The sequence below is a fragment of the Cinclus cinclus genome, chromosome 33, assembly GCF_963662255.1.
Source record: "Cinclus cinclus chromosome 33, bCinCin1.1, whole genome shotgun sequence".
NCBI classification, from domain to species: Eukaryota; Metazoa; Chordata; class Aves; order Passeriformes; family Cinclidae; genus Cinclus; species Cinclus cinclus.
The window spans coordinates 1,789,872-1,803,867 of record NC_085078.1 but is presented as its reverse complement, the minus strand read 5'-3'; the positions used below and the strand labels follow the sequence as shown (position 1 = coordinate 1,803,867).

The window sequence follows — 13,996 nt, the reverse complement described above, 5'->3', positions numbered from 1 at the left end:
ATGATTAAGAAAATGTTCTTCTTCCACATCCAGACCACGCTCCTGAGGAGCCTCCAACCTTTGCTCAGCCTGGCCACACACTCACCCACTGAAATTGCCCACAGCTGGGCTTCACTCCATTTCCAAAACACCAAACTTCTTGGGGGAGAGCTGAGAGGAATCATGTAAATGTGGGGGACCTCATCGTGGAGCTACCAGTCCCCAGCCTGACTTGCTTGGCTTTAGGATTGGTCTTTTTGTGTCACTGGGTGCAGGGAACGCACAGGGGCAGCAGAGGACAGCCAGACCCTTCCTTGTCCACTGGACATGTGAAAATCCTTATCCCCACTCCTGTCTCTGCAGGCACTGCTGACCTAGTCATCCACAGAGGCAGTCAGGCATTTCTGTCACACAACACCCACCAGCTTTTCAGCCATACAGGGCTGGGGACTAAAAGGACTTATTAGAGATGCACTGAGGGCTGCTGGGCTGGAGTGGGAGGCAGGAGAAAAGAAGAGGGTCCGTGAGAAGACCTACGGGGAGCAATGGGGTGCAGGAGCTGCTGTGCTCCTGCCCAGAAGCACTGGGGTCCTGGCCAAGAGGCACAGCTGGGGCAGGGGCTGCATTCTAGGTCATCCAGGGTGGTCCTGGGGTGACAGGGATCAGAAGGCAACAGGGGCCCTGGAGAAAAGGGTTCCCTGGGAAAATTCCATGGGGCAGGGGTGTTGTCTAGGGTATCAGTAGGGGTGCACTGGGCTGTGCTAGGACAGACTGGGATTGCCTGGAGTATGGTGACCATGTGCAGATAGGGTCTGAAGCCGGCAGAATTCATGATGCCCACAAGCAGGGTTTTCAAGATCTCAGCATTCTCTTAATCGGTCTCCAGAAGCACCAGGAGACCTTGCAGGTCCCTGGGATGTCCCTAGTGCCAGCAAGGGACGAGAGGACCAAAACTGCCCCGCAATTCCTAGAGAGGATGCCCTCCAATCCCCACACCCCACTCACCTCCCAGAGATCATTTTCCATCCCTTGCAGAAGTGCCTGGAAAGGGTAACAAAGGTTTGATGTGGACTGGGCCTTGTGGGACTGTGGGGAACACAGGTGCAGGGATCAGGGTGGAGGGGGAGACAATGGGATGGGAATTGAGGGCCTCCAAGGATGATCAAAGACACTGAAGTGGGGTGACCTGAAGAGCCCAAAGGACTGGGCTGAGGGTAGGGAAGGGGCCCTGTTGGATGCTGGGGAGAGGAAAGGAATTCCAAAGGAATTCCACTGTAAGGACACAGGATTGCAAGGAAGTGGCTTGATGGAGACAGAAAAAACAGCATGGATGAGGGGAAAACCAACAGGACTGGAAGATGGTTTGGGAGTAGGCAAGGAGTCCAGGAATGGCATCAGGAGAGCCCTGCGTGGCCAGGGAGAAAGGCAAAGCAGTGAGGGGGAAAAGGGAGGAAATGGAATTGGGAATGATCAGTGGGAGGGCATTAGAGCAATACAACAAAGAGGAAAACGTGGTGAGGAGATGTCTGAGAGGGCCAAAAGGATGGGATGGGAGGCTACAGGGCAAGATCATGATATCAGGCCTCACCTTGGCCTGTAGTGAGGGACACAACAGGATAGAGAAGAGCAGGGTCACACTGAGCACCGTCACCTTCATCTTCCTCTTGCACTTGGCAGCGCTCCCTGAGGCTGCACCAGGGCAGGAGCACCTTCATCCCTGCCGGGGCTCCTCCCTGCCCCCTCCCCAACAGCCCCCAGGCTAAAGCCTAGCTTGGTACTGACCCCAGCACTGGCTGGGAGCCCAGCACTGGCACAGACTCCATCCCACCTGCTGCACAGATCCAGCCCCTCCCCTGGCATCTCTCCAACTTCCTGCATGGGGCAATGGCCCTGCAAGGGCCTGAGTGCCTCTGGGGGCCAAAGGGTTGGGAATGGAGCCAATGGCAAGCGTATCCCTACTCCAACACAATCCATCCTTCAACAGTGCCCCAGAGCCAGGTCCCTGCATCTCCCAGTGCTCCTCCCCTCCTGGAGATTTCCCTGCAGGACACTCTAGAGCTGACCCCAGCCCCAAATATGGCATGTGGGAGGGGAGAACATGGGGTCATGGGCAATAGGATCAGCCACATAGCTGGGATCTTCAGGCAATGGGGAATGGTGATCACCTGCAGATAAGGCTGAGGCTTCAGGGATTGCTCAGTTGTAGCACTTCCCACGTCCACAGCATCCCATTTCCCAACCCTGCAGGCTCCAAACTGGTGCAGTCTCCAGCTCCAGAGCAGAGTCCAGAGGGGAATATCTCCCACCCTGCCCCTCACTCTGTCACACCTGCAGCCCCTTTGCCCTCTCAGAGCACCTGGTCCCTCTCTGCACAGCTGCCCCACACACCGAGTCCCAGGGACCCCATCCTCAACAGGGCTCCAACACCACCACTGGCCCAGGCTGGGAGCTGACCACCACTCCCCAAGGGCCCCGTCCCCACAGAGGGTCTCTGCAATGCCCTGGCCAGTGGAACACCAGGACAGTATAAATCCAGACACACACATACACGCGCACACACGGCTATAGGTTTGTCTGAAGGGTTTTGTTGATTATTCAAGAGAAATGTCGCTGGGCTCAAGAGAAAACAGGGGAGTCATTCAGGGATGATCATCTCCTGATGCCTCCGGAGCAGGCTGGACATGGATGTCACCAACTCTTGCAATCCTAAAGCACGGACACCAGAGGGTGACACAGGACACAACATGACAAGAGATGGACCCTGTCCTCACCCCTCTCCCTGGAAGCACTGCTGACCTACCCATGGAAAGCAAGAGCCAGGCGCTTCTGCCTCAAGGGACCCACCAGCTTTTCAGCACAGGGAGCTGGGGACAGAAACGACTTATTAGAGACACACTGGAGGCACTGGGCTGAACTGAGAAAAAAAGGGGAAAGTGAGGGGATCCTGGGGGAAGGGGCCTGTGGGAGCAATGGGGTGCAGGAGCTGCTGCTCTCCTGCTCAGAAGCAGTGGGGTCCTGGCCAAGAGGCACAGCTGGGGCAGGGGCTGCATGCTGGGTCATCCAGGGGATGCTGGGGTGACAGGGATGGGAAGGCAACGGGGAGTCCTGGTCAAGGGGGTTTCCTAGCAAAACTCAAAAGGTGCAGGGGTGTTGTCTGGGGTGTCAGTAGGGGTGCACCGGGCTGTGCTTCCAGCACAGGGATGACCTAGAGTACGGTGGCCATGCAAGGGGAGGGTCTGACACTGGCAGAACTCGTGGTACTCACCAGCGGCGTCTTCAGGATCACAACATTGTCTAAATCCATCTGCAGAGAGATCAGGAGACCTCACTTGTCACTGGGATGCCCTCGGTACCAGCAAGAGATGGGGGGACTAAACTGTCCCCCAGCTCCCTGAGGGGATGCCCTCCAATCCCACCCCCCACTCACCTCCTGGAGATCATTTTCAGTTCCTTGCAGGAGTGTCTGGGAAAGGAGGACAAACCATGGTTCTGGACTGGAACATGTGGGGCTGTGGGACAACAAGGGTGCAGGGACCAAAGGGGGGTTGCGTGGGGGGCAGGCAAAGGGATTGGAATTCAGGGCCTCCAAGGAGGTTGTGGTGAGGCAGCAGGGACCCAAAGGCACCGAGCTGGAGTGAACTGGGGAGGCCAAGGGACTGGGCTGGGGATATGGAAGGGGCCCTGTTTGGGATGCAGGGGAGAAGAAAGGAATTCCAGTGTAGGGACATGGGAGTGAAACAGAGGGGATTGGAGTGGGCAGAAGAAGTAGGACAGATGAGGAGAAGACGAGACTGGGACAGGGTTTGTGAGTGGCAGGTGAATTCACAAATGATGCCAGGAGACACCACTGCAGTGGCCAGAGAGAAAAGCAAAGGATTGAAGTGAAAAAAGGAAAGGAACTGGGAATGATCAGTGCGAGGCCATTCATAGACCCTGGGTGGGATAAAGAGGAGATCCCAGGGCGATTTTGCAAGAAACCAAAGATGGGAAGCTACAAAGGACAGCATGTGGGGACACCATGACATCGGGGCCTCACCTTGGCCTGTGTCAGGGGGCACAGCAGGATGGAGAAGAGCAGGGCCACACTGAGCACACACTGAGCCACCTTCATCTTCCTCTAGCACTGGCAGCACGGGTGGAGGATGCACCAAGTGAGGAGCACATTTATCCCTCACAGGACTCCTCCCTGTGCCCTCCCTGACAAGACCCAAGGCCAAAGCCTGGCTTGGCACAGCCCCCAGTCCTGGCAACAAGCCCAGCCCTGGCACAGAGTACATCCCACCTGCAATATGGATCCAGCCCCCTTTCCCAGCATCTCTCCAGCTTCCTGTATGGGGCAGCCGCCCCTGGAAGGGCCCAGGTACCTGGGGGAAGGGAGCTGGAGACAGGTGAATCCCCACTCCAACACCATCCATCTTCCACCAGACCCCCAGAGCGCTGGGGGATTGGGATCACCTGAAGATGAGGCTGAGGCTTGGAGAATTACACAGGTGTGGCACATCCCACATCCGTACCACCCCATTTTCCAGCGCTGCAGGTCCCAGCTGGTCCAGTCTCCAGCCCCAGAGCACATTCCAGAGGGGAATATCTCCTGTCCTGACCCTCAGCCTGTCACACTTGTGGCCACTGTGCCATCCCAGAGTACCTGGCTCCCACTCTGCACAGCTGCTCTACATGGGGCTTGCCAGGAACCCCATCCCCAACAAGGTTCTCACTCCAGCACTGTCCCTGTCTGGGACTTGCCCACAGGTCCCCAAGGCCCTTGTCCCCCCACAGTGTCTCTGCAATGCCCTGGCCCTGGGCCCAGCTCAGTGCTCACCCCGAGCAGGATGTGCCCATCCTGAGGGTTATCGGGGAGTGGGTGTTTGTCCCCAGGCAGCCACTGGGATCAAACTGGGCAAGCAGGTTTCAGCATTTTTAAACCAAAAGCATCATGGTCCCACTCTTCATTTTCCACTGGGAGCTTTGCTAACAGAGGCTTCTAGGAGATGTTTGAGCCCATTCCAGGCAGAGCCTCCTACTCCAGAAAGAACTGCGTTTCCTGGGCCATGGCCAGAGCAGATCCTGCTGCAGGAAAAGCCTCGAGCCAACCCCAACACAGGAAAGGGCTCGGGCACAAGAGCAGAGTGCCGGGGTGGGACCTGTGCCAGGGAGAGCCCGAGACACCAAAGGCACCTTGGCAGCAGCAGCTCCCTGCAGGGCATGGCCACAAGCCTCCCTTGGCAAGCTGGCCTGGTGGCCACACTGGAGAGCTGCTGGGTCGGGGGGGATTTCTGGCTGGGGATCTGCCTCAGCCCACAGAGTGTGACCTCAGCCCTGGCTCTGGCACAGCCCCTGTGCCTGGGCCCTGCAAAACCTAAAGGTCACCTGTGCCACCCTGGTGCCCATCCCTGGGTCTGGCACTGTCGGTTCTCTACTTGGTGGTGCCTCCAAAACTGCACCCCCCTTCTCTACAGCCTGAGCTTGAGGATGCCCTGAGAAATATAACAACTCTGTGCTTTCCAGAAACTATTAATAAAGTGCCTGTTTGTTGTCTGTATAAACTTAAGAATGGAACTCATTACAGACTGCCCAGACTGCTTTGTGCCATGTGTCTTTTTTGTTACTCTATTTGGTGTGTTCTACTATTCATTTCTTATCTTTTGATAATATTTTCCATAGAGGGATGCCTTTAGTCACAGTATTGCTACATCAGCAGGTACTGTGCTTGTGTTAAGCAGACAGTAAAGAGGCATGATCACTGTGCATTGAGGTACAATGAAGCGTCCTGCTCTGCCCTGTGTGACCAAGACAGGTCTTCCTCACCCTTTTCTGTCCCTGCAGGGGCAGTGCCTGTGAGCAGAGGTGGAGGGAAGAGAGTCCCAGCACAGCTGCAGAGATGCAGATGGTTGTCAACTCCACTTCCTGCATAGAAATCCGGCATGAAATTGCTTCTAAATGCTGCTCCCTTCAGCTCCTGGACACCTACTCACAGAGTTGTGAAAAAAATCCCCCGGCCACTGGCTTCCAAGGTGAGTTATGCCAAAGTTAGAGCTCGGTGGGAAATCTCTATCCTTTCCAACCCTTTTAATATAGCCATACATGGTGGAGTACATGGATGTGTCTTGTACAGAAAAGAAGGAGTGTGAAAGCAACGTGACTGACACTTTTCAGTCTCTGTGTTCATTCTACACCCGTGGGTACAAAGACATCATGGAAACCCTGGCACAGAGAGACCCTTCAGTCCATGGGTACAGAGACATCCCAGAGCCCCTGGCATAGACAGACCCTTCTGTCCATGGGTAAGTGAGCACAGTGGGGGTGGGTGAGCAGTGAGTCCTGGACGGGAGACAAACCTGGCTCCAGCCCTGCCAGGCCCTGCCAAGGCTCAATGCTGGCTGCTCTGAAATGGGAAAGCCCTTCAGCCTTGTCCCTGCCCAGAGGGGCAGTGCTGGCCTGGCAGCACAGGTTGTTTTCCCCACAGGCTGCAGGAGATGAGAACACAAGGCTTGCAAACACTGACTGCAAGCCACAGCTCTGGGTGCTCCCCACGAACCTCAGCCCAGGGCCCAGTGTCTGCCCCAAGCTTCAGGGGATGCAGTGGGAGCCCGGCTGGGCTCTGCCCTGGGGCCGTCCTGCAATGACAGCTCCAAACAGGGAGCATTCAGTTGCCACAGACAGCCAAGGCAGGGGTGGAGGGGAGCTGGTCCAGCCCAGCACTGCACTGCTGTGTGCTGTGCTCTGGGGCTGGGGCTCCCTGCACAGGGAACTGCACTGCTGTGCCAGAGGAGACAAAGAAGCTTCAGCTTCAGCCTAACTGAGGTGGATGGGTGGGCTGGGAAGAGTGGGGAAGCTCAGGGGGATTCACAGAGTTCATCCTGCTGGAAGGACGAGGAAAAGGGAGTGGGAACTCAGCAGTGAGGAGAACTGAGGGCTGGAGAGCAGCTCTGAATGACACTAAAATCTCACTGGACCTCTGAGACATTGCTGCTCTTCAGCCAGTGACAGCATGAGATCCTAAGCCTGGGGATCAGTGTTCCTCGTGGTGAGGGGCATCAAGGAAGGCAACAACGTGATGGACACTGTGATGGGCTGGGAACTCAGTGGGGGAAAGGAGGGAGCAGTTGTGAAGTAAAAGGCAGGTGGGGGAGAGAACTGTTCAGAGGAGGGCTGAGCTACAGCTTGTGCAAGCTGAAAATGTCATTTGGGGTCGTTCCAGATTGATTTCATTTCAGAAGGTATTGAACAAGTTTACTTTGTTTTCCCTTGGAGGTGTACACTCTGCAAACTTGAGCTGCGTTGCCAAAATGCTCAAGCAAGTCTCTGCTGCAGGTCACACCATTTCTCCTTTGGCTGATTCGGGCCCGGTGCTGAGCTGCAGCAGAGCCCTGGCAGAGCCCAGAGCAGCCTCAGCATCCACAGGGCCCGGCTGCAAGGAGAGAAACCAGAAATTGCCTGTCAGCTGAAGGCTCCTGAAGGCTCACCCTTGTCCCAGCTCCCACGGTGCCCAGGCCACGCTGGCCATGCCCAGAGCAGTGCCCAAAGCTGCCCATCATTGCTGCCCCTCATTGGGCAGCAGAGCAGGAGGGCAGGACATGTGCCCAGCCTGCAGCCAGCCATGGCACATCCTCCTCCTCAGCAGCTGCCACAGCAGGATGCTCCGGTGTTTGCTGCCATTTCCCAAAAGCTCTTATCCCACCATGCAAAGAAGACGGGGACTCACCTCATGCCATCGCTGCGGGCAGAAAAGCTGGTCCCAAACGATGTCCTCAGCCTTCTCCAAGCGCACGGCCCGTCCACACCGCAGCTGGTCCCAAGCACCTCCTGATCCACACTGGACCCCACCTGGAACACTTCCTTTAGAGAAACAAACAACAAAATAATGAAAATAGGTTACAGTGCAAAGGGGGGGAAAAGAGAAATGGTAAAAAATCTTATCTCTATCAAGGGCTTGAGGAAGGCCCAACCCTACATGCCAGGGAAAAAGCCACCCATGGCTGAGAGAAGCCCGTGCTTTCTCCCTTTCCCCCTGCGCTGCCGCAAAAGTTATGGTGATCCCAAAGCAAGCAAGGGCAGTGGAGCAGCCCAAGCCCTTCCTTGCCTGCAAAGCAAAGCAGCCAAGCACAATTCTGGAGCCCCACCTCTGCTCCCACCACGGGGCTTTGTTTGTGTCAAGCTGGCTGCCCCAGCCCCAGCTGGGGCACGGTGGGTGCTGGGGGCTGTTGGCAGGGCCAGGAGCCAACTCCCATTTCGTACCCACCCCAGCCCATCCCCCAGTCCTGCCAAAAGGCAGCTTGGCAGACGACAGAAGAATCAATTTTATCCTCCCCAGCAAAGGGGGAACCTTTGTTTCCTGGGCAGGCTGTGCAATGCCCAAATCTGGGAGCATCCCCCTGGGTCTGGACTCATCTGTAAATTTGCTGTGTGGAGCCTGGCTTTGAAGAAGGTGCCAGAATCCAAGTCTGTCATCTTCAGCTTGCCAGTGGCCAGGTGGAGGAAGAGGTTGTCATCCTTGATGTCATCCTCGCTGTCCCCAGCAGCAGCAGCCCCACCTGCTACAGCTTCTCCAGGGCCTCCTTCTCCTTCCCTGGGGGGGAGACCAGGCTCTCAGTGTTCTGCCCAGGGCCCCAGCTGTCAGTGAACCAGGACAAGCCAAACCAGCTCAGATGGTGGCCACCAGTGCTGGGCAGAGAGCAGCTCAGCTCCAGCCCAAGGGCTGGGTGTTCCCATCTGATGACCTGGGTGCAGTGGCACAGGCAGGACAAAACAGTCTGGGCTTCTTTGCTTCTGATTGCCAAGGCCTGTGTGGAGCTGGAACTTACCAGAGCCCTGCATCAAAGTGCGCCTGTGGCTCTCTCCCTTCTTCTACGTCAGGTGAATTTGCTGCATCCAAGGGTCACAAAGCAGGTCTTCTAATGAGGGCCTTTCTATGTCGAGCATGGATAAACACCTTTTGATCAGATCTTGGCAGTCTGGAGAGAGAAAGCAGAAACCACCGGTCACTTGGAGGAGGCTGCAGTCTGCTTTGCCCCATTATTCCCATGCCCAAGCCATGCTGCGTGTGCTCAGAGCTGGGCCTAAAGCCTCCCATCAGTTCTTTGTTTTGGAGGAGAGCAGGAGAGCAGGACCTGTGCCACGTGCTCAGCAGCTGCCAGAGCGGGATGCTCACGAGCCCACTGCTGTCTCCCAGCACTGCCTCCCATTCCCCCCGTGCCCAGAGATGAGGATTCACCTTGAGAGAGCCGTTGTGGCAGTGAGAGCTGATGGTTCCAGCTGATGTTCCGGCCCCTCCTGAAAGGGTGCTTCCCACAGACCATCTGGTGCAGCAGGATGCCCAGGGACCAGATGGTAGCTGGCTTGCCATAGTACCAGCCAAAGCGGGTCCATTCCGGGGGGCTGTAGGACCGTGTTCCTATGGGACAGAGATGGAGTTCATCAGGGGAATGCTGCTGCTCCCAGAGCCTGGCCCCAGAATCCTTGGCCATGCTAGGGCTGCACCAATGGCACATGGTGTGACCCCTTGCCTCTGGCCAGCACCTGGGACGTGTGTACAAACTTGGGCTTGGAAAAGGAGCCACTGGTGCTGCAAGAGGGCAGCAGAAGCCCTAGCAAGGCCTGAGCATGACAAGGAAAAACCCACTCAGTGGTGGGGAAATCCATGTCTCCATCCTCCCTGCCTGCATTGCCCCAAAAAACAATTATGAGGCCAAGGCAAACAAGGTGAGCACAGTAGTGCAAGCCCTTTCTCACCTGCACACCAAAACAGCGGGTGCGCAGGTTCTGCCCCTCCCCTGCTCCCCTACTACCCCCACCCATGGGTGTTTTTGTCAGGCTGGCTGCCCCAGCCCCAGTCCTGGGCACAGCGGCTGGCAAAGGCTGCCAGCAGGGCTGGAAGCTGTCCCCCCAGCCGCCCCCAGTGGAAAGCAACTCAGCTGAAGACTCAGTGCCATGACTGGCAGCAAAAAGGAGAGTCCACACTCCCACAGCCAGGCTGGGCCCTGAGCTGTTGGGCCAGGAGATGCTGGGAGCGGGAAGACGGCGCTGTGTGGGCTCACCTGCAAAGTGAGTGTAGGCTGTGTCCTGCAGGTAGGTGCCACAGCCAAAATCAATCAGTTTTGCCTGCCCGCTGGCCAGGTCAACGAGGATGTTCTCTGGTTTGACGTCCCTGTGCAGGACTCCGCAGCTGGTGCAGTGCTGCACGGCCTCCAGCACCTGGCGGAACAGCTGCCGCGCCACCTCCTCGGACAGGAACCCCCGTGCCCGAATGAAATGACGGAGGTCCTGACACCGCTCCGGGCGCTCCAGCACCATCAGGATCTCGCTGGGGAGCTCAAGCCACTCCAGCAGCTGGACAACACCAGGGAAGCCAGTGGACACCTTGTCCAGGAGCACGATCTCCATTGGTGCTCTGGTGCTGTCGGGCTGCAGGAGGACCACGATGCCGTCAGCGGGGCTGATGCCGTGCCAGGGCTCGGGAAGCCCTCACCCAGCCCGGGATGCTCTGCTGGCCCCACACGCGCTGTCCACCCTGCTGGGCCTCGGCTCATGCCCACCCCGCACGCCCCGGCTTCTCCCGCTGACCCCCGCTCACTCACCAGCTCACCCCAGTGTCGGACGCGGTTCCGTGGCACCCTTTTGATGGCCACCTGCAAGCCAAGGGGAGCAGAGGGCTTAGCTCGCCGCCCGCCCTGCCGAGCCACATCCTCCTCCTCCTCCTCCTGCTCTTCCCCTCCTCCTCCGCCCGCCGCCGGCCCCTCCACTCACCGGGGCGCCGTCCGAGAGCCGCGTCGCCGCCCAGACGCTGCCGAAGCCGCCGCGCCCCAGCAGCGAACCGAGCTGGTAGCGCTCCTTAATGCCGTGCTCCACCTTCCCTGCCGGCGAGACGCGGCTGTCAGCGCTCGGCCCGGGGCCAGACACGGGCCCCGAGCGCCCCTCAGCCGTCCCGGGCCGGGCAGCCCCTGGCGTTCGCTCTTTGGAACGCGACAGCGGCGGCTCGGGGCCAGCGGCCGCGCTGCCGAGCGGCGGAGCTCGGGCCGGGGAAGCCCCAACGGAGGCGGCGGGAGCGGCCGCGCCCTGTGTGCGCTCTGCGGGCTCCGGGAGCAGCCGGCGCCGGGACCGGGACCGGGACCAGGATCCACGTTGGGGCTGGGGCTGCGGCCGGGCCCGGGGTCGGGGCCGGACCCCGCGTTGAGGCCGAGGTCGGAGCCCACGTTGCGGCCGGGGCCGGGGCCGGGGCCGGGGCCGGGGCCGGGGCCGGGGCCGGGGCCGGGGCCGGGGCCGGGGCCGGGGCCGGGGCCGGGGCCGGGGCCGGGGCCGGGGCCGGGGCAGGCGGAGCCAAAGGGAGGCGATGCCGCACCAGGCACTGATCCCCGCCCAGCAGCGCCACTGCCAGTACAGCCAGAGCCGGGCGGAGGAGAGACCGCGGCAGGACGGCCGGGGACGGGGACGGGGACGGGGAGGGGGAAGCCCCGCCCGGGGCCGAGGGCGGGCTGGGGGCATGAGCCGGCTCGGAACGGGGAGAGGGAGACTGGGAGAGGAGGGAGACACCGGGAAACGGAGACTGAGAGAGGCTGTGGGACTGCGGGAGAGGGAGAGGAGATCCAGAGGGTCGACAAAGTCGCTTGATTCGCTGCTGCTGCTGCTGCTGCTGCTGCCGCTGCTGCCGCTGCTGCCGCTGCTGCTGCTGCTGCAACTGCAACTGAAGCCCTGGGGCCGTTTGTCCCCATGGCCGTTTTTCCGTTTTTCCGTTGCCTTCTCAGCCCTGTGCCAAGCCCCGCGCACCCCGGGGGCAGCCCCTGAGCCTTTTCTTTCCATGGAGAATAAAACATCTTTCAAGCACAGGCATTGGCGGCCAAGATTGGGATACTGCCTCTGAAATTCTGGATATATACAAGGATAGCTCCCAGACAAAAGCTGCCAGGACTATGTAGGTTACCTTGGCTTCCTGAGGGCCGACTCTTCCCTGCCTTTGAAACACTGGGGCTCCCTACGTTCCTTTCTATGGAAAAGAACTGTCCTTCTTGTCCAGGTGCCCATGGCCTCAAGCACATGACCATTTGATAGTGGTCAAAGGAGTGGAGAAAGGAGTTCTGTGCTCAGTGGGCTGGAGACTGAGGACAGCAGAGGAGAGCCCTGGGAGGGATTGATGGGCAGTTTCAGAGATGATGGCTCTTTTGACAGAGAATATCCAGAGAAAGAAACAATTAATACCAAGGGCAGCTGTGGAGGCCCAGACTGGAAACAAGGAGAAGGAATTTCTCTCCCAGAGCAGGGCTGAGGTGCAACACATCCCCCAGAAGGAGTCTGGGCCAGCCCAAGGCACAGGCATGGGCAGCAGCTGAAAGGTTCTTCTGAATTGGACTCCTCAAAGGGTTTGTGCAATCTCCTCCTAGGCCCTGAGGTTCAAGGACTCAGCACCAAATGCACCACGGGGCTCACTGGGATCAAGCAAGTCCTGACAAACCACGGCTCTGCCTTGATTTCCCTCTGGTCTGGTGCAGTCCATGAGGAAGGTTTTCTGCTGCAGTTATGGAGAAATATCCATTGGAGTTTTAAAGGGTGGATTTTATTACTGCTGATTTTAGAGCAGAGGTGATTAGAGCATTGTGTGGTTGATATTGATCCAGGGTCTCTCCTCGGCAGGTCTGGCCTGCTCAGAGAAGCTGTGCCTTGAGGTCTGACCCAGTGTGGACAACCTTGCTCCACTTTGCCCAGCCCCATCCCGTCTGTCCTCCCTCATCTGGAACCTGCTTTGCTTGGAGAACTGGCTGCGCTCAGGAAAGAAATGTTTTCCCTTTTTAATTTTTTTAAACAATCTAAAACTCCTAATTTTCTCCACTGCAAACAGACATAGTCCTCAGGAGTGTGCCTGCCCAAGGTGCCACCAAAAGCACTGCAGAGCTGCCCTGGGCCAGCTCTGCGGGTGGATCATCATCGCATCCTGCACTGGGCCACTGCCAGGGGCTGTACAGGGCCATGGACACTGCACTGATCCCACGGCTGGGTTTGTGTGCCACGGCAACCGTGAGAAGTTCAGGTTTCCTTGGAAACATTTGGGAGAACTGGGACATACTGGGGAACACTGGGAGCACTGTGGGAAACGCTGGGACATACTGGGAGTGATACTGGGGAGGAGTGGGTCAACGTGGGAACATGGGGAATGCTGAGGGGGAATCTGGGTGGACTGGGATGGACTGTGGGGTTGCACTGAAAACTACTGGGACATACTGGGATTGATACTTGGAAGTACTGGGACAAACTAGGGACACAGGGCGCACTGTGGGGATGGCTGGGGGACACTGACGCCTACTGTGGATAATACGGGGAGGAACTGGAATGGACTGGGAACTAAGCCAGGTGTATTGGGTGGGACTGGGGTGTACTGGGATGACCTGGAGGGGCACTGGGTTTGTACGGGGCTGTACTGGGGATGGAGTGGGCTCCTGCCTCTGGTGCCTCCCATTTGCCAAGACTCCCGCCCATCACTGCACACAACCAATCAGTGCTGGGTCTTGGCACTTTGGGGGCGGTGCCTGGTGTCGGCGCCATCTTTTCTGTTTTTGCCTGTGGCTCCCGTCATGCCCCACGGCCCAGTTGAGCCCCGTTGGAGCTGGGACAACAACGCCCGTCATGCCCTGGGCTTCACAGAACCCCAGTGTCCACCCACCACATGTCACGTATGTGTCCCCCAGACCTCCCAGGATCTCTAAGTGCCCCCGCAGCACCCAATTGGCACACCCCAAAAGCATCCCCAGACTCCAAAGTGCTCCCAACCCCATAGATGGCCGTTACAGCCACTTCTGGGAATTCATCTCCTGTCATCTGGAAGAGACGGTCCGAAGTTTCCCTCATTTGCCTCACGACCATCACAAGAAGACCCCGGTGAACCCCACTCGCTCCAGACAGGAGTTTTCTGGCCTGGTTGCCTTTGAACAGTTCTGGCCTGGCCAAGGTAGAGGTTTACCAAATAACTGTTTGCAGCTGTGCTGTGCTGTGCCGTCATGGTGCACTGCTCTTCGAGGCCACACTAGCCCAGCCA

General features: G+C 58.3%; 1 protein-coding gene across 1 annotated transcript; it reads right to left on the bottom strand.

Annotated features, from left to right (window-relative positions):
- Positions 1–7,291: 7,291 nt before the first annotated feature.
- On the bottom strand, positions 7,292–13,589 carry LOC134055585 (serine/threonine-protein kinase pim-1-like). The gene is made up of 9 exons (XM_062511990.1): positions 13,522–13,589; positions 11,240–11,485; positions 10,723–11,065; positions 10,554–10,604; positions 10,014–10,380; positions 9,191–9,370; positions 8,833–8,930; positions 7,682–7,815; positions 7,292–7,346 (listed from the first exon to the last, which is right to left on the bottom strand). The coding sequence occupies exons 1-9, from the start codon at positions 13,587–13,589 to the stop codon at positions 7,292–7,294; spliced, it is 1,542 nt and encodes a 513-aa protein (XP_062367974.1).
- Positions 13,590–13,996: the final 407 nt, after the last annotated feature.